This window comes from Hermetia illucens, chromosome 3 (assembly GCF_905115235.1).
Source record: "Hermetia illucens chromosome 3, iHerIll2.2.curated.20191125, whole genome shotgun sequence".
NCBI lineage: Eukaryota > Metazoa > Arthropoda > Insecta > Diptera > Stratiomyidae > Hermetia > Hermetia illucens.
Window position 1 is genome coordinate 106730613 of NC_051851.1, and position 25209 is coordinate 106755821.

Genomic DNA, 25209 nt, shown 5'->3' on the forward strand with positions numbered 1-25209 from the left:
GGTTTTGAAGGGAGCTTTCCTTACGCGCGAGAGAATGGTGTAAATTTTTTTCGCGGAGTATAGTCACTTAGGGTAGTACATCAAAGGGCTCGATTAGTACCTTTTGCAAACCATCTTACTTTTTTTATTGGGTGAAATGCAGGGGAGTGAGCGTTCAAAATGTGACCTCCGAAAAGTGAAGCAGGTCTCATTCTCAGTACTTATCCAAATGAAAAATCTGAAAAAATGGCAATGATGTGCCAATACAAAATCTAAGCCTGAAAACACATTCAGTTACAATATCTGCGCAAATAAAGTTAATAATAGTATATTACCATATTTTAGAAAACTACCCGAAAACCCCCCTTAAGTTCGTTTTACAACTATAACATTTAGTAACAGTATAAGCGGTAACATAGGACATGATTCCTGAAAGTTTGAACGCAATCTAGTTATTATTAACACAGCGATTGAAAGTTAAATTTCTGCATTTCACGTAAATTCATTGAAATCTGAGACCTATATGACGTCATCATGATATAAAGTTTTCTGAAGGGCAGGGTCCATGGGGTCATTTCCTTTTTTTAAGGTTTTGTGTAAAACACAACCTTATTAAAATCGATTAATATGTGTCACACGCACTTTTCTCCAAAGCAGCTAAACCGATCCGAACGAAATTTGGTGGACTGATGAGAACTATGAAGTCCCACGCATACAGCGAGTGACATAAATTTAGGTGAAGTCTAAAGGGGGGCTCCCCATACACGCAAAGGGATGATTCAAAAAAATTTTTTCACCGGATATATAAATGAAAGGTCCCGATTAGTACTTTCCGAAAGTGACATTAGTTTTGGCTTGAATTGCAAAGCGCATGAGTAAGGAGTCAAAATGTACGCACTTAAAGTGAGACAGGACTCATTTTCGGAAATTACCCAACTTAAAAATCCGAAAAAAATCAGGGTGGTTACTTTTACCGAAAACCGCCCTTAAATTCAGCCTAGAACTTCCGAATTTTTCACCAGCATAGAGAACAATATTTCGTATGCAAATGCTAAGTTTCGTGGAAATTTGGCTATTTACGCCGAAGTTATAGCAGTTCAAACTTAGCAATTTCGCGCGAATTTACTGCTTCCAAAGCCATGCAAATAAGATGCTGACGTCATAATTAACCGGAATAATTGATATTCGCGTTAAATATTAAGGTCGCATTTATGAAGAATCTGCTTATCTGCAGCCCTTTTTAAGGTTGTGTGTAAAACACTTATGTGAAATCTAATCTTCGAGAGATGTCCCATTCCGGTATCTGCTCAAATAAATTTATTAATAGTATATTATCAACTAGTAGAAATTGACTAAAAACTCCCCTTGAGTTCATCCTAGGTGTACCGACATAGAGGACAGTCTCGTGCATACACATGCCAAGTTCCATGAAAATCCAACTGTTAGTGTCAACGTTACAGAAGTTCAAACTTATCCATTTCGTGCTAATTAACAGCATCCTAAGCCATACAAATAAGATGCTGAGGTCATAATTAACGAGAATAATTGACTTTCGAGTGAAATTCCATTCAAGAAGAATCTAATTCTCCCTAGCCCTTTTCAAGGTTTTGTGTAAAACAAAACCTTATTTATATTTGATGTTGGTTAAGTTCTTGGCATTTGCTTTCGGCCGACTTTTTGGTTGCTTACCATTGACTTCGATTTCTGACCAATACTGGTTATTGAATTCTCGTTAGCGTGAATTACGTGACCACACCATCGAAGACGCCTCCTTCGCAGTTTCTCCAAGATCGGTGTAAACCCATATCGATCGTGAATATTCTCATTTCAAACGTAATCAAAACGTGTCATGCCACAAGTGCAATGCAACATCTTCGTCCCCATTACCGCAAGACGCCGTTCATTGACCTTTATAGTCGGCCAACACTCAGAACTATAGAAAAATTTTAGATTTGGAACGTGCGCTGATACGTCGATCACAAAGAACACCAGTTGGGGAATGCCACTTCATCCAGGTGGCGTTAATGCGTGAAAGAATTTTATTACGCAGTTCTCCATTGACTCGAAATATTTAAATCACTGAGTTCTCGATTAGTACTTTTCGAAACCGGTCTTAGTTTTGCGATTTGTTAGAAAGGCAGGGAGTGGGAGGGGTGGAAAGTGATGATTTCTTTAATGGGCCCATTCTCAGAAACTACTCAACCGAAAAATCAGAAAAAATTCATGAACCTGCTTCTATATGCTACCCAGGCCTCAAAATACTCTCCATATAGATATCTATTCAAATTAAGTTATATTAGTATAGTTATATTACCATATTTCTGGGAAAATTGAGTAAAACCCCCCTTAAGTTTACCCCAGAGTTATAAAAGTCGGCAGTAGTATAAAATATATATATATGAAGCATATTATCTCCAAGTTTGATCAAAATCATACTATTAGTAACAAAGTTACAGTAGCTCAAAATGGTTTTTATCGTATAACTTTGCAACGAGAAATACTAAATCTGACTTGATAAATGCATATACATAACGGACTACGTACAAATGGGGTAGTTCTACATTCAAATATATTCATAGAAGAAGCAAACAAAACCTTTCATACCTGAAACGCCCAGCTTTCGGTTTCCCGACTTGTTTTAAGTTATTTTTAGTTATTAGAATGACAATATCAATTACTGGTGACAGGGTATATTTATGTATATGTATGTGCTAGTGGTGTTGGACATGTGGGTACATATGTAGTATATACTTTCGTGCATAGAGTAAAGTCGAAATGTACCAAAATGGGTTAGATCAGCTAGATGGAATGTGCGTTTATTTAGATGAACATAATATTTATATAAGGTATATATTATATGTATGTATTGTACATACATGTGTATCTTGTGGTTTGGCAAAATATGAATTTTTGTCGAATTTTTTTTTTGGATTGTCGTTAAAAATCTCTAAAGAACACAACACATTTTGAATTTTGGCTTGATATGTTTTAAGAAGTTAAAAAATGTCTCACCGTTTAAAACGTGACTCTAACGAGTTGAAAGTGATAAGACATTTTTTTAATGTTTTACAGCACATATATTATAATTTCAAAAAAAAGTTTTTCAATAAATACTTCGGATCCTTAAAAAAAAACTTAAATGGGTGCTTTAGAAAGAAATGTCCCTTTAAAAGAATACTGTTCAGTTATCACAACAGCTGACAAGCACTAGGCACCAATATAAAAGAAAAAAATGCTTCCTATGAACAACCACTCGCTGTCCAGGAGAAACTTTTTCAAGGTGACGTTATGATCATGGTTTGATGACCGTAACAATGCAGCAAGTCGGGAAACCAGAAGCTCGACGCTTCTGCTATGAAAGGGTGTATTTCTTTTATAGTGCGAGTGCGTAATGTATATGAATAAATTATATCAGAACTTCCACCTTCGCGTGCTACTGACATTCAAGGTCTTAGAATTTGTACTGAAGCCATAACTTTCACTTAATATAACTTTGTTAATAATAGTGTCATTTCCACCAAATTTGGTAGGAGCCCTGTGAGTTGGGTATTAAGAATGCATTCAAAGTCTTCCCTGCTTGTCATAAGACGCGACTAAAAGGGATACAAATTTATGGGTTAGCAACCTGCAAATTTTGGAACTCTACTGCTATCGAACAACGCCTCGGATAAGAACCAACCTGATATTCTGGGTCTAAGCGAAGTGTGGTGGTGGTACTATGGAGAGTATTCCTCTCCCTTTTGCGGCAATGTGCTTGTGTACTCTGAAAATCCCAGCTGTAGCAGACATGAATATAGTGTCGAGTCGTTTATGGTGGCTACCACAAGGCATGCTCTCATCATCTGGCATCGGGTTTCTGACAGACTTCTAACTGCAAGGTTCTGGACAAGATTAAGGAGCATTAAAACTGTACAATACAATGGTGGCACATTTTTCGAACACCGAGCGTGTGATAAGTTCAAATGGGTTTCAACTGACCAACGCCATACGAGCAATCAGACCGACCACTTCGCGATCAGCAGTAAATAGCAGTTGTCTCTTGGATGTGCGTAAAGAGAGAGGCGCTGACATCGGCAGCGAAAGGGATCAATATCTGATGGTCGCTTACCTTCGCTTGCGTTTTGCGTCCATCATTTCTCGCAGGGTTGGGGAGCCGCGACCCGCTACTTTCAACATCAACCGTTTGTATGCCCCAGTAGTCGTTCGACAATAGGAAAGCTATCTTGTTAACCGGACGGCCAATATACTGAGTAAACCGCCTGAGAATATCGGTTGACATTGAGCCGCCATAAAAAAAAATCTTTTTCTCGCGTCTTGCACATATTGTCGGTCACGCCCCGAAGGAGCGTCAGAAGGTCTGGCTGACTGCGGAGTCGTGGAAGCGGATCGAAAGACGAGCACCAATTTCGCTCCTTGCTGGATATCATCATCCAGTTCAGCAGGGATATCGGCAAGCAGTTGGGTTTGGAGAAATACCGCACAAAAACAAATGTTCGCGGAAAACACACCGACAACGAAGGCTACAGCCATAATAATATCCAAATTGAGGGTACAGATTCGGACGACGTCTACAAATACCTCGGCATATTGCAAGCAACAACACATGCTGTGCCAATAATTAAATCTAAGTTGCTGGAGGTATTTGAACGTCCTTAAAATTGAGCTGGTTCGGAAAAATAAAGTCGTGCCAATCCGTGTGATACAGTGGAGTAATACGGATTTACAATTTGTCACTAGACTTTTCTATGAGACCGAAGCATTCCTAACGTCAATTCAGGATGCTTTGCTCCCAACAAAAGTTACAAACGGTACATCCTTCATGGCTCCTCAATCACCAACTTCAGCTGGAGGTTATGCAACTGTGAAGAGGAGACCATTCAGCACATAACATCTTTGTGTAGGATGTTGAGCAGTACCGAGTACAGCAATCGTCGTAACTCCGCCTGCAAGATTCTCCATCAAAACCTTGTGTTGAAGTATAACTTAGTGGCAACCTACCATCCTTACTATAAGTATACTCCGCAGAGAATCTTGGAAAATGATCGGGTCAAACTACTGTGAGATCACGATATTGCCACAGCGTTAATCACAACAGACCGATCTAGTTCTGCTTCTGAAGGAAGAACGAGCGTGCTTTATAATCGATGTAGCCGTGCCGTTGGACCGGAACACTGTTGAAAAGCTAGAAAGCTAGAAAAATCCGGAACTACGGTGCTTTGGCGGACGATATGAAGCAAACTTGGCGACTACAAAAGATCGAAGCAGTCCCTGTGGTAGTTTCAATGACGGGATTAGTGGCTGGTTGCCGTAATAAGCGGACACAGGATGTTTCAGAAAAGAAATCATTTCGGCCATCAACGGAGTAAAGCCGCTAGTCTTTACGGTCTCCTTGCAGAATTATTTATCTCTGCATCTGTTACTGCTAATCCTCTACTTTCACTCGTACGAAAATCTTGGGAATCCGAGACCTTTCCCAAAGAGTGAAAGAATGAAAGGATCGTCAAGATCCCAAAGAAGGAGATTCGAGAGGTACCTGCGGGCTCCCTGCCGCTGCAAAAATAATGGCTAAAATAATTCTGAAACGCATCAAAGAACACCTCGAAAGCTTGATTGACAGAAAATAGGCTGGTTTTGCTGGGGATCTTCCCGCGTTCACCAGATTAACACCCTACGGATCATTTTGAAACAGTACGCAGAGTTTCGATCTTCGTTAAACCTGCTCTTCATCGATTTCGAGAAAGCTTTCGATAGTGTGAACCGGGAGTGTATGTGGAGTCCTATAATCAGAGCGACATATGATTGCGCGGATGACATCTGTTTGTTCTCTCACTGGGTCATGGATCTTGACCAAATTGCTCTGGATATGAAAAAAGAGGCAAGTACACATTCTCCCTATCTGCATTAATGGGCAGGGCACCAAAAACGTCTGTCAATTTGTATATCTAGGAAGCATCGTTTCTGCCGACCGTGGCACCGAACACCGAACAGATCCGCTTTTGCTAACGTGTCTAAAATCTGGAAATGCACCAAGATCAAGTTGAGACTGTTCTGTGTTAGTGTTTTTCTGTGTTGCTTAATGGAAGCTGCCTGCTTCGTATCATCGTAGTTCGCTAGCCTAATACAATCTCAAGCAAACAACTTGGTCGACGCACAGGCCTGCCACTCGTACGCACTGTGATCGATAGACAGAAGTGGCAGTGGATAGGTCACACACCTAAGAGGGGCGACAATTTCATCGCGGGCTATGCCACGCAATAGAATCCACTCTCTCAAGATTACCGGCGAGTCTGTCGCCCCATGGGCAATTGGCGCAGAGCGGTAGAGGGTGAGTGCGAGCGTCTTGGGAAGTCGTGGGGGTGGAGCTGAAGGGCATTTAAGGTAACAGCGAACGATGGCGCGGAGACGTAATCGACGCGCTATACCACAGCAAAGGGTGAGTGGCAACCATATATATAGAATGAACTTAGGGAGGCTCTGCAATCAATTACTAAATTATAACAATACACTATTATTGCCTTTATTTGAACAGATATCGGTATGGAAGGTTTATCACTGCCTAGACACCCTAAAATAGCAGCTTCCTGATTTCTCGGGTAGGTAGGTTCTGAGAATGGACCCGTAAAATAAATGACTACTTTCCAGTCCCCGCCCTCGTCCTTCTACAAGTACATTTGCATTGATTGTAACTGTGTTTTGTTTGTAATTATAAGTTCGAAATCTCCTTATCCGAAAGGCAAAGTTTCAAACGCGTTTACCGAGAAGCTTCCAAATTGCAATATAGCTTACCCTTTCATTGTTATTTTGGTCGGTTCCTTCGTCGACTTCAATGTTCAGGCCAATCTTAGCTTGTGAGTTCTTAAAAATGGTGACTGACGGTTTCGTTCGAGGCACAGGCAACTTATCAGACGTTGCCTCACCTCTGCCCTGCCACCAGTGTGGCCAGGAGTGGTTACAGTTGGTGATCGCTTCTCTATTAGCCGCTTCATTTTCATTTGAAAAGTAGAAACAATTTGAGTTTCATTCCGTGAAAATTTGTGAATTTGTCTCGACAAAAACTTTCAAAATGCAAGCAAGAATTTAAATTTCTCGATAACCATTTACATTCATTCTTTTTTCCCCAGGTTTATTGAAGTACGAATTCGACGCAATAAGTAGGCATTTTGGACGACTAAACTACTTTTGACTTATGTAAGAAAGGTTTCATCCAAGCGCTAAAGCCTATGAAAGGGACGAACCAGATCCGCGCTGCAATAGTAAATACAGGTCCATGTGAAGTATAAAATCCGAAGATAGTGATTAATGTATGTATCGAAGAAATCCGTTGAATAAAAAAAATTGCTTTATAACTACAGGGAAACTATAGTTTTATTTGATGAAAATTCATTCATGGCGATCAAACACATATTGAAATGATTTCGTAGCAAATTAAATTTCCAAACGTATTGAAATAAACAAATTAAGTTCACATTACCTGTATTGACATCCATGTATCAATAAGAAAAATCGGACGAACGTCTCAAATCTAAAATTTACTGCAGTGTCGTCCGTCCTGTCGCCCTCTATGATTCTGAGTGTTTGCCGGTTATAAGAAACAATGAGCGACGTCTCCCGGTAATGGGAACGAAGATGTTGCAGAGGACTAATGGCGTAACACGCCTTGATCGCATCCGAAATGATAATATCAGCGGTCGTGGAAAGTTTGCGAGAGAGGCGCTTTCGATTTTATGGTCACGTAATTCGCGCTAAAGAAAAAGAAGTGTATGTTCATTTCTTTTTTCATTTATCTCCAATGGCAACTTTCGTCGTCGATAGAGTCTCAAACTTTTTCCCTCCAGCCAAGCTCAGTGTGTACAGGAGGAGCAAATCCAGCGGCAAAGAGGCACGGAATTTCATTGTACATCTTTGACTAATTTGGTTAATGTATTGATGTGTAGATGGCGCTCAGATGGTATTCTTTTGTGTGCGTTCGAAAATGGCAATATTTTTCATCGCCAAAAGACTTGAAGTTTGGTTTCAAACACGGATTTCTGTATTGTCCTCGATATCAACAAAATTCGCATCTTTAGGCGAGGTTCAATCTGATTAATTTGTTTAAGTTTTTGTGCGCAACGAAATCTTATTAGAATCGATTCAATGTCTGTCTGCCCACCCATTTGTCTATCAGTCTGTCTGTCACACCCGATTTATTCGGAAACGGATAAACTGATTGTCACGAAATCTGGTGAGGACGTGTGGTCTGTTAATCCCTTTACATACGGCGGGTGGCATCATTGCTGTTCAGCATAGTCCACATACTTATGTCTGAGATAAGCCGGTGCGTCGACTGGCCATTGTCCAATGCTGTTTGCCATGTGGCCTATGGTATCATACACTCACTTTGCTTGTTTAGGCTCGTTTCCTGTTTCTTGTACAAACGACTTGCCTCATTGGTTAGAATATCCATTGAGATTATCCCCGCAATCACGCATGCTGCCTCATAAGACGTTATTCGGTAGGCGCAACATTTTCTTTGATTTTTATCGTCGACGCCCATACTGGTGCCGCGTATAAAAAGACAGAGCTGAGGACTCGCGATAAAAGTTATCATCGGTTATGTTTAGGGCCGCCTATATTCGAAAGCATCCTTAGCAGTGTTGGTCGCTTGCTGCCCAGCAAGGTTTAAATGGGGTATAAAGCTTAATTTAGAGTCGAAAGTTACTGCCAGGCATTTCATCGATGGCCGAGAGCTAACCACATGTGTTTCGATGCAAATTTGAACAGTTTTCTGTTTCCGCCGCTTTGTAAAGAGCACCAATTTCGTCTTGTGTACGGCTAGCTCCAGCCAGTGGTTTTTCAAGCCAAGATTTGATCATCCATATAGTCTCGTTCGAATATATCTCTACTTCGTCGGGGTGATTGGATGTTATGACCAACGTCATCTGTGAATCCGACCACAACGGCTTGCTTAGCTGCTGTGTGCAAAGGACCCAGAACAGACTCCTGCAGAACTCGTCGCATTACTACATACATCTTCAACCCTTCGACCAAATCATAAAGTAGCTTCCACTGTCGGAAGTAGTCGAAGAATATATTTAATATATATTTTGGTGTTTATGTCGCAATGAGCACTTCAATGATATGGTTTCATTTGGCAGAATTAAACACGTTCTTGATGTGGAGAGTGCGCAGTATTTTCCTTCATCGTATGCTTTTCTGGTTAGCTCAAAAGCCACTGCTGGCGGAGGCCGCCACTGCTGGCCTATTGCATTCAGAAGACAAATAGATCTATAAGATGTTGGTTCACCTATCGGGATCTTCGTGATCAATACAAGTTTTGTATTTTCCACTCTAAGGGGAAAGACCCTTTTTTTAGGCAGTCTGTTAATACCTGTCCGAATGTGCTATTCTCATTGTCAGTTTCAGCGCCTTATTGGGGATTCGATCAATGCTGAAGGCTGCGGTATCCCGGACCCTTTTTACTGCGTTCAAGGTCTGTGGTTACTGGAGGGAGTCTTCGGCGCTAATTGGTATCATTCGGAAGATTGTTTCCGGATATAATCCAGGGCACATAATAGGATGGGACCTTCTGCCTTTAATACCTCCGGAAATGTATCCTCATCAAGTGCTCTTGATGACCAACCTGTTTCTCGTTTGTTCAGGTGAGGATTTATTGTTCTGGATCCCTTATCAATAGTAATAGGTATACATCGCCTGGTGGTTGCTATGCGTGTATTCGACGCTAACATGCCAGTATAGACGATTGACCAGTGAATCACGCGAATCATCATCTACGACGGAGACGGAACTCTCCACGCCAAAAAGTGTTTACGCTTCCGATATTAGCCAGTTTGATGTTTAGATAGGAGAAAACCTCGAGTAAGGTTCTTCCCTTTTCAATTGTTTCCCGGCTTCCCCGCTCCGTCGCCCAAACGTTGAAGTCGCCAGTAATAATTTTGGGCTTGTAATCTTTGGCGTATCTCGCTAGTCTATCTATCATACTGCAATACCCTGGTATTGTCATACTTGGAGCAGCATAACAGCTGTAAATGTAGAAGTCATCGATCTTAACCCTGTTCCCGATGCTTCATTGCTTGCTGAAAGGCTCCGTTACCACACACCGCAGCGTTTCAATTTATGTCTCTTTCCCAAACGCCTTGATCGAGGCTTTTATATTATCCACAGCCAATAGCTACAAAGATTTCCTCTTCAATCGCGATCTTCGATTTTCCTCCATAGAAAGCAGTGAGGGTTCTAACTGCAGTCCTTCGCCAAATGGTTTTTCTCTCCACATCTTCCACACAGTTTGGATCTATTAGTGGTGCTAGTGCAATCCTTCGCCTTATGTCCGAATCCAAAACATTTGAAACATTTTTTTAGTGGAATTTGCTCGTATAGCCTGCACACGACCGAACCGATGCGGACTTTACACCCAGACAGTGCTTTTGTAGTTGAAATCACAGACATAGTTAGGGTCGCTGTCTGCGTTCCATTGTACGCTTAGGCTCTTGAGGTGCGTTTCCTGCGTGTCCTCCAGTTTCATTTGGTATTTGAGCGCTACACAAATTTTCTCCTTGGTAGTGACCTCAGTAGTAAGGGATGTACCCTCCCAATAGGCTCTGTGTGTTAGAGGGAGACATCATGATAGATCTTTTAAGCTTTCATGCTATCTCGCTCGCTCCGTCTCTTTCGCACCATTAGCTTTTGGGTGCGCGCCTTGGGTAAGGGGTGTGCTTTTGCTGGGAAGCTTTGGGTGTGCGCCTGTGCTGGGGGCTTTGGGCTGTGTGCTTTTGGTGGAGTATCGATCTTTTTGGCGTGCTTTTTGTGCTTTATTAAGCTGTTTTGATGTATTTGCCTGGGTATCGGCCTTTGCGGTGAGTGACTTGGTTAAAGTGGGGTTTGTGGGGTGCACGGCGGGCGGCTATGGTGCGAGATTTAGGTAGTAGGCTTCGCCGCGGGCTTAAGGCGGTTGGCTGGCCGATGCAGATTTTGCGGTTATCATTGCAGACTTAGGTAATGGGATTAACTTTAAATGAAAAAGCTCGTTGATAAAGTTCAAATATTTATTTTATTATACTTATTTACACATACTTCATTCAATATTCTTTAGAATTAACTATATGTGTATACTTATTTTTATATCTTTCTCGATATCAAACAATGACTATAGAAATTTATTTCACAGTATAACGTAAAAATTTCATATACAAATTTCATTACAAATGGGGTGGTGATGTTATTTAAAATTCTTATAAAACTATTTCACAATATTATTCGACATTTTGAATGCTACTTTAAATTACAGTGCATAAGCTGAATAATTATTATTTTGAACAAATTTTATTTTGGAATAATTGTGTTCCTGCACATCCACTCCTTCGAAAACGAAATAGTGTTCCTGTATAGCGTTCAGCTCATCGACCTGCTTCTGACTACGAATCCTTTCGGAGAAGCGAGGGGGTAAGAAAACAAAATTGTTATTACTAAAATGGACTGTCAAACGCTGTCCAAATTTAGTTTCAACAAGCTTGAATTCGGTGATGAGATATTTTTTACCCACCTCTAAAACACATAGGTTTGGGGTAATGTTTCGCTGACATTGTTCAGGATTTCGATGGCATTCTAAGGAAGCAAATAATAAACTATTGTAAAATATTTTCTTAAGTAAATCAAGAAAATTGTACTAGCGACACAAACTTGAAGTTGGCGCTCGATTCTCTTGCGCTAAGGGCGCATCGAATTTTATTTTAAAACCAATTTGCAATTGAAATGGAAGAAATATTAGCGACCCATACATAAAGTTGGCGCTGAGTTTTCTTGCGCTAAAAGCGCATTGAATCAAATAAAATAAACTTACCATGATTGTATAATGCAGCCTTGCAAATGATAATTACCTCCAGAAGAAATTCCTTTTATATAATACATGTCTTCGCTACATGATATGATGATATTTACATAGCTCATAAAAAATCATCACCATCATGATACTTGCCTTGTAATTTATCCAGGACAGTTTTGTGATGTTTTATGTTCTCTGAAATTAATTACACAGCATCTGCATATGTAAACTTCCTACAAATTCATAATACTAACATATGCAACCGTATGCCTGCGAACAAGATTCCGTAGATATTTGTCTTATGATTTATTGCAACATTTTGTATGATTTTCCAAATGAATAAAAACAAAAACAAAATACATGGGCCTAAGATATTACGATCATGAAGACGGTCAAAAAAATCGGTCAAAAAAAAAACAGTGCCTTGGTTCTTTGAGTTATCCAGTGCAATTTTTTTGATATTTTTATATTCTCTGAAAGCAATTACCCGATATCTGCAATTTCATATGCAACCAAATGCTTGAGAATAATATACTTGTCTTATGGTTTATATTATACATTTCGCATGTTGCGTAAAAAAAAATGTATGGAACCATTGCGATCATGAAGATACGCATAATTTGCTTGCCAACAAAAAGGGAATTGCATATGTTTCCACCTTGATTTATCTCATGAGAAATGATGCATAAAAAATGCAATGGACTAAGATACTGAGATCATGAAGATGTGTTACTTGTGAACAAGAAAAAATACGCATGCATATGCCTTGATTTATCCGGTGCAGTTTTATGATATTTTTATGTTCCCTGAAATTATTTACCCAGCATCTGCGAATGTAAACTTTCAATTTCATTTGTTGATTTATTGCAATATTTCGCATGAAAAAATGCACGGAACCAAGAGATTGCGATAATGAAGATTTGTTGCTTGTGAACATTATGATTTGATTTATCCAGTATGGTTTGATCTTTTATTTTTTTTTGACTCCCTAAAGAATACGTATAAATAGTGCAAATTTCAAGTGGGAAATCCGCAGAAATTTTGAAACGATCAGGAAGGAAGGTAGCAGTGGGGTAAGAGTCTTTCGTAAAATTCGTTTAACAATTATTAACAGGTTTTCTAACTTTATTTCAGATTCTACCAATAATAAATTAGAGAAACAGTACCGTTGGCTTATTAGCTAAGGTATTTGAATGATAATGAGCTTTTCAGCTCTTTCAAAATAAAAAAAAATAAAATATAAAAGAAGCATACAGTAAAACAAAATTTTCTAAAAATGTCTTTCACTTTTAATTTAATTCAGCTCTTACAAAATTCTGTTGCTTTGGGTAAAGAGTTTTGCTTTGAGGTGATAAACACTGTTATTAGTTACTTGGCGAAACAAAAAGTTTCAATAACAGTGGAAGAAAAGAATTCATTTTTCAAGATTCTTCTTGAATGTTCCAGAGTTTAAAATAAATCAGGATGACGTAGTTTTTCATAAATTTTTGAAAATTATAGATGAGTGTGTAAGATTGTCAGATTGTTCAACTATACGCAATATGACTAATGGATCGGCAGCTTCCACTTCATCGATATGTGTTGCTACTGCTGTTACGAATGCGTAGTAAAAGCAACTCAGGTTTAAAGTTTTCTAATCAAAATTATCAAGTCGGATCAGGATTAATAGAAAAAATCGAAATAATTTCAAAAAAAGTGACAAATTTCAAGAAATTTAATGTGATGGGGGTGAAATTGGTTTTTCGTCTGAATGAGTTTAAAGGTCCTCAAGAAAATATTTTGCAAGGTCTTAGAAATACCTTTAACGAAGTCGCTAATGAAATCGTGAAAAACTCTATGGAGGGTAGTAAAATTTTAATGTATATTTCATTGCCAAACTCACCGCATGTGAAACCTATATGGTCAAGTTTAAGACCTGTAAGTGAGCTAAATGGCGAACACATTCTGTCATTAATATCAAGTATTAATCAGTCGAATTCAACATTTCTTTCAGATGATATTATAGAGATTGATGCAAACATCGTCAATTTTCCATTTAAGGAAGGGAAGAATAAATCCAAAGTCATAAGTGAAGATGAAAGAGCATACGGCTTTAAGAGAATTAAATTACAAGAATGAAAAGAGAAAAATAATAAATATAAATAGGGATGCTTCTTTTATTTTTCAGTATTCTGATGGCAGATTCGGAAAAGATAGTGCAATACGTTATGGAATCTAACAAAAAGTCGGTTATTGTTGATGTCCAGTTTGTAGTTGGTAACAATAAGCAAATGTTTGTAAAAGAACTAGTTACATTGAACACTGACTCCATTAACCCAGTTTTGTATCATTTCAAACCTCCGTTCCCGAAGGAAGAACTTAACGCAAATAGTGCATGGCAAACAGGTTATAATTATAAATTCATAAATGGATTAGCGTGATCGAATGGCGTCATTGATTATAATCATTTATCAACCCTAGAAGGTTCAGTAATATATGCAAAAGGAGAAGAGAAAGCAAAAGTTTTGAAAAAATACCTTAAAGACATTGAAATTATTCAGGCAGATATCCCCAAACTCGGTCTTTTAAAAAAGTATGAAACAAATTGTATGCTACATGGGGTATCGCCAAATGTTAGATGTGCGTTAGAAAATATTGTGAATATGTATAGGTATCTGCTGAAAAATAAAATCATTGAATAAAACAGAAAATATTGCCTTTTATTTAATTTGCTCTTTTATTTCTTTATAAACACAAAGTATTAAACAGTACATTAATAATAATAATAATAATAAAACCGCCGAAGCCGGTCCCAAGCCCGATTGTGAAAGGAGGAGGGATAGATAGCTTCAGTCTGAATGGCTGTACGCCACCGCAGCGTCTCAGGGGGTAGGTGAGGAAAGTGCAGGAATTTTGCAGTCTTGCAGATTACTCACTAAGGAAGCTATCTCAACACCTGGCAGCTAGGGATAAAATGCACCACCAACAATGAGAAGAAGGAGAAATTTGAGGTCCGGTACGGATAACCGGCGGGAGTCGTCTGACTTGGTGACTGGGTCGGGCTCTCGTAATGGACAGCACGGCGTCGAAACCGCTAGTCGTGGGGCGGTTCGACGTCTAGGCGCCACGACGACCAGGAGCACAGCTCCGCCTGCTGCAGCTGTTTCGCCACAATCTGTGGCGACCACTTCAGCAGGTTCGCGTAGGAAGCGGATGAAATGGACTGAAGAAATGAACCTGTTCATCATCCACTCCTACTACAAAATAACGGCGGGGGCGGGTATAACATCTTACCGCCCCTTGTTGCACTAGAGATTCGTCGACCGTTTCCCGCAATTCGCGCACGTGACTGTGCAGCGAGTCGCAGACCAGTACCGCTTTATTACTCGCAGCGACACAATCCCGGCCACCATCAGGGAGCGTGTTCGACTTGAAGTCATCGGGGAAACTGGTGACCGAGAGTCGATGGGGGCAGAGGCGGCGGCATCAACAACACCACGCCGCACTGCAGGCAACAGGTTCAGTACTCGCCGAAGCACTCTTCTCCACCGTCCAGCTGAGGTTTCCGCTGAGGTTCGGGACGAATTCCAAAGAGCGTATATGGAATTCTCGAATATGGATCCTTTGCATAGACCAGGTATTCCCAGGCTCTATGCATCTCCAGCAACTCCGGGAATTCTATCTCAAATCAATGATGAGATTGCATCTCGACTGTGTGCTGATATGTCGCTGCTGCAGCTACAATCACTTGTGTATTGTGGTGCAGTTGCGGCTATTAGATTGCACGGTCAGAAGATTCGCTTTCGCGTTATTGGTTTGAGTGACAAAAGAGATCCACCATGGAAAATTCGTCTGGAACGTCGGCGGGACTCACTAAGGCAGGACATTGCTAGACTGATTCAGATCAGCACTGGCAGTGCCAGCCGACGGGTGAGAAATAAAGTGCAGAGGGTTTACCGGAACTATGCCATCCCCTGTGAGACACCCGTTGTTGAAATTCTGGACACACTAAAACAAAAACTTTCTGTCATATGCAGTCGGTTACGACGGTATGGCGAAAGTTATTCCAGACGTGTCCAGAATGCAACATACGCGAGGAACCAGCGGAGCTTTTTCAGATCTCTCAACGAATCCCAACAGAGCGCCCAGACAATACAGTTCTCGGTGACGGAAGCGAAAGAGTATTGGGGTGGACTTTGGGGGTTACCTGCCCAGCATGCTGAGCATGCTGAGTGGATCACCGCCGAAGGCACCCGCCATGCCAATACACCTGGCATGAATTTCGCGGATGTTACCGAAGAGGAAGTTCGACGAGCCATAAACAGCTCGAAGAACTGGAGGGGCCCAGGTCTGGATCGGGTGCAGAATTTCTGGTATAAGAAATTTACCAGCGTACACAGTCGGTTGGCACGCAGTATAAATGAGGTCATGAGTCGGCCGGAGGAATTTCCACCTTTCCTCACTGCGGGGATTGCCTACCTTATCCCTAAGAAGGACACGGTGCAGGACCCCGCAGACACAAGACCGATCACTTGCTTACCAACCCTCTACAAATTCATCACGTCCATTATTAGTGGAAGGATCAATGCGCGCCTCGAGACCAACAACATTCTGTCCGAGGAGCAGAAGGGCTGCCGAGTTGGGTCAAGGGGTTGCAAAGAGCAACTCATTATCGACTCGGTAGCTGTAGGACAAGCAACTAGAGGCCAGAGAAACCTCTTCAGTTGCTATATCGATTATGCCAAGGCTTTTGATAGCGTTCCGCACAACTGGCTAATCGACATCCTACATCTGTATCGCATTGATCCGAAACTAATAAAGTTTTTGGCGACAGTCATGGAAGGGTGGCATACCACCTTATCAGTCCGTACATCTGAGGGTGCTAATACCTCAGAGCCCATCCGTATACGGCGGGGCATCTTCCAGGGGGATTCATTGAGTCCCCTTTGGTTTTGTATGGCACTGAACCCCCTTTCATGGCTACTGAATGATGCTAGAGGGCATGGTTTCGCAATAAAGTATGGCCTACGTGCTAAGTGCGAACTGACACACTTGATAGTTAGTTTAGTTAAATGGGGGGAGCCGCAGCTCCGAGCACTCCGGCCATTATTAGGCCCATTGTACTATCCCCGTAAGTTGCCTATTCAATGGCTTCCCGCCTACGGTGTTCGCAGGCTTTAGCGAATCTGAGAACATTCTCAAGAGGCAGAGAGTGTGCAGATTCTTCATTGAAGAAAACCTTGCCAAGGTGTCTTCGTCTGAGATCTGAGGATGCCGGGCAGCTGCATAAAAAGTGCAGGGCAGTTTCCTCCTCCTCCTCACATTGGCTGCACACAGCCGAAACCACTACCCCAATCTTTTCCATATGGTAGTTTAAGGGGCAGTGTCCCGTCAAAAGCCCTACTAGGGTTTTCACGTCCCACTTCTTAAGGGACAGCAAAAATGCCGCTCTAGTGGCCCTAGGCTCCTTCACAAGGATTTTCGCTTGCCGGCAAGAGTCCAAATTTCTCCACTCGGTTGCGTGAATCCTTGCAATTTCACCTTTCAGAGTAGACTTGACAGTAGATGGTCGGATTCCAAGAGCTGGTTCTGGGCCCACCATTGTGGATCCAGACCCTCGGCGAGCCAGTCTATCAGCCCCCTCATTACCGGCGATGTTAGAGTGCCCCGGCACCCACATTAGGAATGTTTCGTTCAGTCGGCCAAGTTTCAGCAGCACCTGATGACAACTCCACACCAACTGGCTTGATATGTTGTTGCCATCCAGTGCCGATAATGCCGCCCGACTGTCGGAACAGATTCGAATGGTGCGACCCCTCCATTTTTGTCGCAGACATTCTTCTGCTGCCAATGAAATGGCATATATCTCCGCCTGGAATATGGTCGTCATTTTTCCGAGGGGTCGGGCCAGTTCTATAATCGGATTCTCCGAGAATACGCCTGCACCCGATCCATCCTCCGTGACTGACCCGTCGGTGAAGATTATTAGGTCTGTAATCTGAAAAGACTCATGGCCACTTGTCGACCATTCTTCTCTTTCGGTGATTACGACAGTGTATGTCTTTTCAAAGACGAATCTGGAAACCATATGATCGGTCGGCATCAGGGCTACCGGATGTTTTTCAAGGAATTTCCATATAGACGCATGCCCGTTGGATTGGCCGCCTTTCCACGCCCCAATGGTATCGAGCCTATATGCGTCGTTGGCTGCTTTCCGTTTCACCTCCAAGTGGATGGGGGGTAAATTTAGGATGGCTTCAAGTGCCGCAGTCGGCGTAGTACTCATTGCTCCAGTAATACTTAGGCAACCAAGTCTCTGAATCTGCGTTAGCAGCTTCCTGCTGTTAGCAAAGTTCAGTCTTGGCCACCAGACGATGCATGCATACATCAAAATGGGTTTTATTATGGATGTATACATCCAATATATCCGTTTAGGTGAAAGTCCCCAGGTCTTACCTATCGCATTCCTACAGCACCAGAGCAATCTGCAGGATTTCTGGTATTGTTCCTGGATATGATGCTTCCACGTTAACTTGGAGTCGAAATGTACTCCTAAGTACTTGACTGTTTGTGCCAGCTGGATTTCCGCCCCTGCTAAGGTGGGTAGCGTATAGCTGCCCCACCTGACGTTCTTAGTGAACATAACTAGTCCAGTCTTTCTAGCGTTCACCGTGAGTCCATTGCGGAGGCACCAGCTGTGGATTACATGCAGAGTTGCACTCAAGCGGTCACATACTGTGTCCGCAAACTTGCCGGTGATTATTACGGCTAGGTCATCCGCAAATGCTTGCGCGAAGACTTTTTTGTCCTCCAGGAGCCACAGCAGGGTATCCATCACCAAGAGCCATAACAGTGGAGAGAGAACCCCTCCCTGTGGGCAGCCCCTGAGACATCCTGCTTCAATAGACTTCTGGCCGACCGATATGTGGATTTTTCTCCACTCTAGCATGTGAAGGATCCAACTGATTAGCAGCGGTTCGATTCCATGCTGTCTTGCCGCATCACAAATTGCCGCAAATGAGGCATAATTGAAGGCACCTTCGATGTCCATGAATGCGCCTAAAGCGTATTCTTTATCGGACATCGTCTTTTCAATTTTTGCCGTAAGTTCATGGAGTGCTGTCTCCGTGGATTTGCCTTTCTGGTAGGCGTGTTGCCTATGGTGAAGTGGCCATTTAGGAATGTGTATATCCCTTATGAACCGATCTACTAATCTTTCTAGTCCTTTTAGCAGAAAGGACGTTAGGCTGATCGGTCGAAAGCTTTTTGCGTCTGTGTAGGTGGGTTTTCCTGGTTTGGGAATGAACAACACCTTCACATCCCGCCATCTACTTGGAATATAGGCGTGTGCTAGGCATGCCCGATATATATTCCGAATGTGTCGACCCAGGGCATCCATTCCTTCTATTACTAGCGCAGGAATGATGCCATCCGGACCTGCAGACTTATATCTGTGGAACGAGTTAAATGCCCATTTCACTCGCTCCAGTGATACTACTTTGCATGCCAGATTCCAATCTCTCGGTTGAGGGCTGTGACACACTTGATGTACTTAGATGACATCAAGTTGTATGCTGGTACTGACGACCATCTTAGAAGTCTGTTGCGAATAATAGACATGTTCAGCCGTGATATTCGGATGGAGTTTGGATTAGACAAATGTCGAATCCAAGCCATCCGCAAAGGTCATCACGAGCCACATGCCGGACATAGCATTGGTGACCTCCACATCGAAGCTATGACCGAGACAGACTTCTACAAGTACCTAGGAATTCTGCAAGGAACCCATGCTCGAGTTGGTGATCTGAAAGAAGCTCTGCTGTCCGAATTCCTGCGACGTGTAAAGCTGGTGCTGAAATCGCATCTCTCGGGGAAGAATAAAATAAGCGCGTTGAATGTATTCGCCATCCCTTCACTGGCTTATGCATTCGGAATATTGCCGTGGACGAAGACCGATCTGGAAAACGTCCAGCGGCGGATACGGACAACTATGTCCAAATTCCGAATGCATCACCCAAAGTTTGCCGTGGAACGGATGAACCTGCCTCGTGACATCGGAGGTAGAGGCGTGGTTGACGTGGCGGCACAACATCATCGCCAAGTCGATTCGCTGCGCGCTTATTTTTACAGCAAAGAGCAGGCGAGTCCCTTGCATGCGGCTGTCTGTAAGGCAGACTGTGGACTGACTCCACTTAACTTGAAGGATCGATCTTTCAATCCTCTGAGTGGGGTGAAGTCGGACCAAGAGCGGATCGATGAATGGAAGTCGAAGGCAATGCACGGTAAACATGTGAATTGTCTTTGGCAGCCATTTGTCGATTTGCATCTGTCGAACAGATGGCTGTGTGCTGGGGAGCTCTTTGCTGAGACGGAGGGGTTTATGTGTGCCATTCAGGATGGCGTGGTTGCCACCCGAGCTTATAAAAAGCTCATCATGAAAGAACGGGTGGAGAACGACCAGTGCAGAATGTGTGGTTCGGCGTTAGAGACGTTGGACCATCTCATTTCTGGCTGTACTGTTATGGCACCGGTGCAATACATCACCAGGCATAATGCTGTATGTAAGGTTATCCATCAAAACCTTGCATATAAGCATGGGCTGATCATGGGAACATGTCCGGTTTACCGATATGAGCCGCAAGCAGTACTTAATAGTTCTGCTTACAGCATGTATTGGGACCGGCAAGTTCTGACTGATCGACATACCGCACACAACAAGCCTGACGTACTGCTAGTTGACAAGACGGGTCGCTCCGCGTATATTATTGATGTTGCTATCCCCCATAATAGCAACATTGAACGGAAATACGTGGAGAAGAAGGTGAACTATGAGCCATTGGCTCGTGAAATCAAAGAAATTTGGCGTCTCGAGCGGGTGGTCGTAGTTCCCATAATATTGTCAGCTACAGGTATTGTACCTAAATCCCTGATGGCTTCCCTTGATGTCCTGGGACTTTCGCACAGTCTGGTTCAAACCATGCAGAAGTACACCATTCTGCATACGTGCTCGATGTTGCGGGGAGTACTCGACGGATTCTCCCACTGACCTACCACCGGCCACCACCACCAGTGCCCCTTTAGTTTTTAAGTAGGTAAGATCGTCCGAGCCTAAATGCTTGGCACTTAGTGCTAGTATTAGGTAAAATCCGGCATCTGCCGAGATTGTGATAACTCGGAAATAATAATCATTGGCGCAACAATCCATATTGAATCAGGGCCTTGAAGTGTGTTAGAGCACTTCATTCAAGACCGTAACCGTACACTAGGAGACAATGTGGTCAGCATTGCGCTCGCCCGAGATTATTACCCTGATTTGACTCAGGTACACATTCACAGCTGAGTCGACTGGTATCCGACGTCAAACCACGATGCAAATTCCACTGCCACCAGTGAGATTTGAACCGCGACCTTCCGTATGACAGCCTAGTGCTCTAAACACTGAGCTATTCGGATACAGTACATTAGCGCTACAAAATATTGGAATTTCATAAAAAAGTCTGGAATAATTAACATGAACATAAGATGCTCTCGATGGTATAAAGAAATCTTCGTCTGGCAGTTTGATGGTGTTTTTCTCTCGGCATTTTGTGACGTATCCATTATAGTATTCTTTCACGCTCTCTGATGCACTGTTGTTGTGGTACATAATAATATTAAAGAACCGCATCATCTCATATAGCTTCGAAAGTTCAAGTGTCTGTAATTGGATACTGCCCTGACCCACTGGAATTTTGTATTTTTTCGAAAGCCCAAACTGATTTTCCGGTAAAAAGTCTCCTGTTTCCTCTTTAAGCTTGTTTGTTCTCCCGGCACTGCAGATTCTCTTTCTTTCACCGTTTTGGCCGTTTTTCTCACTTTGTAACTTCTTGGTGTCAGACGGGAACAAATGTAGTTGCGAAACTGGATGTAAAATATGTCGTTTCGGGTTTTTTTTACTTAGTTTTCATCTCGATGAGTACATAAATTTCCTCCTGTTATATATGCACATGATTCTTTAAATACACTTTTCTGTATAAAGTAACAAGCTTAGTGTCATTCCAAGTGAAATCATATGATGAAAATTGGTTTAGAAAATTTCTAAGACTTCGTCTCTTACAACGCCAGTAAAGATACATACAACAGTGTGGGTAACAGGCGGATGCAAACGCACTTTGTAATCGTTTCTTACTATTTATAAATACGGACGAATTAGTCATGAGAAACTTTTGAAAAAATTTATTTACTGGGTAACCTCCAAATGAATCAAAGTACTCCGCGGGTCCTTTTTTCGGAATGAAGAAAGCAACCCAATGAGTTCCACTTTTGTAAGAAGGATCTGTATTAGCTATCACACATGCCGGTCTTTTAACTCGCTTCGATAAATAATTACATGGAAAAACGCCTTTGAAAAATCTTGATGGTATTTTGTTCGTTCTGAATGTTCTGTTTAGTTCAATCGTGTTCATTCCTGTTCAGAAAAGTTGCAAGCTTCAATATTAATAACTTTCGAATGCGATGTTATATAGTGCTTTATAAATTCTTTTACACCATCATCTTTAACAGATACCGTAGTAAATTTCGCCAATGTTTTTATAACGTCTTCATCCAACCGTCTCAGTTCCAAGTTGCCGCATCTTCCCAATTGTTCCACACCTGCTAGATTGCTTGTTGTAGTAGGACATCTAAAGGTGATCTCTCTGGTGAACAACTTATTATCCGCAGTAATACCAGCGAACGACACCTTTTTAAAGAAAGCTAAATCACCTCCAGGGAGATAGTCAACATTCACTAAACAGCTCATTTCGACTTTTGATTAAATGTGAAAGAATGTCGGAATGTCGGCACTATATATAGATTTTAATAGCTTGTGAAAACATTCCGAGCCTTGTCTATCTCGATACTGCTATCATACTCTGCGTAAACAATGCATGTGACGCTTTTCTTTAGAGCGTCTTTGAATCGCCTCTCGATCCTGTTGAATTGTAGGAATTGTCCGGGGTGAGATCAAACGCCAACAAGAACGCTATTCCAGTACCCTTGAACAAGCTTAGATGTCCTCGCGTACTAATGGGAGTTTCATTTGAAAAGTCAGACTCTAGAGGTTGGTTCGGTACTTGTACTCCATTGACTGATAAATTGAACCTTGTCAGATTATTGTGTTTAAAGTTGTATGAATTTTCGACCGTTTTCCTGTATATGCCTCATTGTCTACCATACCAAACACTAGCAAGTTAGATAATTGTCCCATGACCACATTATCGAGTGAAAGTAAAAATGTGTTTGCCAGTAGAGTACATGTCTTCACTTCTACACGTTTATATGGGTATATTGCATTAGATCTTTGGAGAACACTTTCATGCGCAAGTAAGATGTTCGGATTGACAGTTACATGGTTCATGTACATTGTCGCCTCTATAATTTTGATTAGTGATGGCTGAACGTCGTCTTTACAATGCAAGTAAAATTCGGGTTTTTCTAGCGAAAAAATGACACACAAATCTACCCCGTTGATTAGCAACTTTTCCCATAAACTCCATCACATTGCTGTGTGCAAGCAGTTTGGATCTTTTATTATATCCTTGGTTTGCATCAGATGGCTTGCCACTTTCAACTATGTCCATCTCATTCTCATCGAGATTCCATCCAACAGACTCCAAATAGGTTTCGGCGGTATTCTTGCCATAATTTAGCAAATTTTCAATATACGCTCTGTATTGGTAATTGTGGTCAGTTTGCGCTATTGGCCTACCATTTAACTGTATTGTACATTGTCTGAACAGCGAATGCAGAACATTATTGACAACGCCAATTGGTGGAGCAGCTTTGTCGGACAATTCCTCTTTCCCATCTTTTGCTTTAATAAGTTGTACTTTTAGTCGAAGATATATGGTAGACAGATCGCGGTATGTATCGCCATGACCTAACGAAACAAATTCTAAAACGGTAGAGTTATCTAATGAAGCTATGGGCTTGTATGCTACTTCGTCTGTTTTTAAAATATTACTTTGAATTGGCGAACTTGAGAAAAGATCTAGTTCAGACTTCATACACTCTTTGTACGACATTTCTACTTATCAAAAATGTCTATCACACGTTCACGTATCTGCTTTTTGCGTGGTTTGCCTTGCTTTGAAGACGGAGATTTTTGTGCATCTTGGCAATATATTTCGAAAACGTGCGCGTGTGTTATCAGGGTAAAAGAGCAACGAACTATTACTTAGGATCGCGCTTAGTCATCGCTTTCTATATCGACGGGCACCTATATTACTTTATATTCTTTCCCAATCAAAATCGGGTACACTAGCGGCTCGCTCCTTCCTACCTTTCAAACGTTCACTTTGCCTTGCAGTTTTTTTCACTGGAAAAGATATTTCATATTGACCAGGATCTACACGTGAAGGTTTTAATGTAGTCTTTTTGACAGCACCTTTTTGCTTCCTTTTATACCCTTCCTCTTCTCTCTCCTCTGACTTCTACATAGCTATGGCAACTTCACCGGGACTCATGCCTATAGGAACTGTGTATTGAGTTATACCATCATCAGCTGTTATTATCCTATAATCATCCGTGCCTGATCTACTTGTACTAGTTTTCTGCATTTTCGGTTGCTGAAGATTTTTGGCAATACTGCTTGCTGATAAACGTCGTTTAGCTGCAGGTGAAAGGGATTTTCTGGGTGGCGTTATTTCTTCAGCCTCTGCCTCAAAGTATTTCTCTCCCGTCAAGAACGGTTCCGTTTCTGGTGATGTCTGGGTTGATAAATCTTCTTTAAAAATCAATCTTGTCTGCGTCTGATTGTCTCGAAGACTTTCCTTTTTGCTCAAACCTCTACTAACTGCTGGAAAATCGCCTTTTAGCTCTGGAACATGTCTACCTCGTCGTTTGGTGTCGCGCCAATCAAAAATAAAAGCGGGGGCGAAGTGGCAAGAGTGATGGAGACAATTCTAAACCAAAAACATGTACCAAGAAATTTGCAGACAGATGATGGCAAAGAATTTTTTAATAAAACGTTTAAACAATTGATGAAGAAATTCGAGATCAATCACTACTCTACCTACAGTTCCTTCAAAGCGTCAATTGTAGAAAGATTTAACCGTACGCTAAAACATTTTATGTGGAAAGAATTTAGTATGAACGGGAACTACCATTGGATCAATTTACTCGGCAGATTAATAAAGAAATACAATATGACCAAACATCGTACCATTAAAATGAAGTCGGTAGATGTTGGCCCATCAAACGAAATCAAGTTATTATCAACCGTGTATAGAAAGGTTAACGTAACCTCGAAACCGAAATTAAAAAAAGGCGATTATGTAAGAATTAGCAAGCACAAACATGTCTTTGAAAAGGACTACACTCCAAATTGGTCCACAGAAATATTCAGGGTATATCAGATAAAAAATACAGAACCGCGTACTTATACTCTTAAATATTACCAAGGAAATTTAATAAAA

General features: G+C 41.6%; 1 protein-coding gene across 5 annotated transcripts in view; it reads left to right on the forward strand.

The window, feature by feature from the left end:
- Positions 1 to 25209, forward strand: part of LOC119652913 (anther-specific proline-rich protein APG) — a 155291-nt gene that overhangs the window by 120538 nt on the left and 9544 nt on the right. For 4 of the 5 annotated variants that reach the window (XM_038057295.1, XM_038057294.1, XM_038057293.1 and 1 more), the window contains one exon: positions 7101 to 7336. The exons of the other annotated variant lie outside the window; for it this stretch is intronic. In XM_038057295.1, the coding sequence (XP_037913223.1) occupies positions 7101 to 7162 (62 nt within the window). In that variant the 3' untranslated portion in view covers positions 7163 to 7336. Of the gene's footprint in view, positions 1 to 7100; positions 7337 to 25209 lie in introns of those variants that run through there. 5 annotated transcript variants of the gene reach the window in all.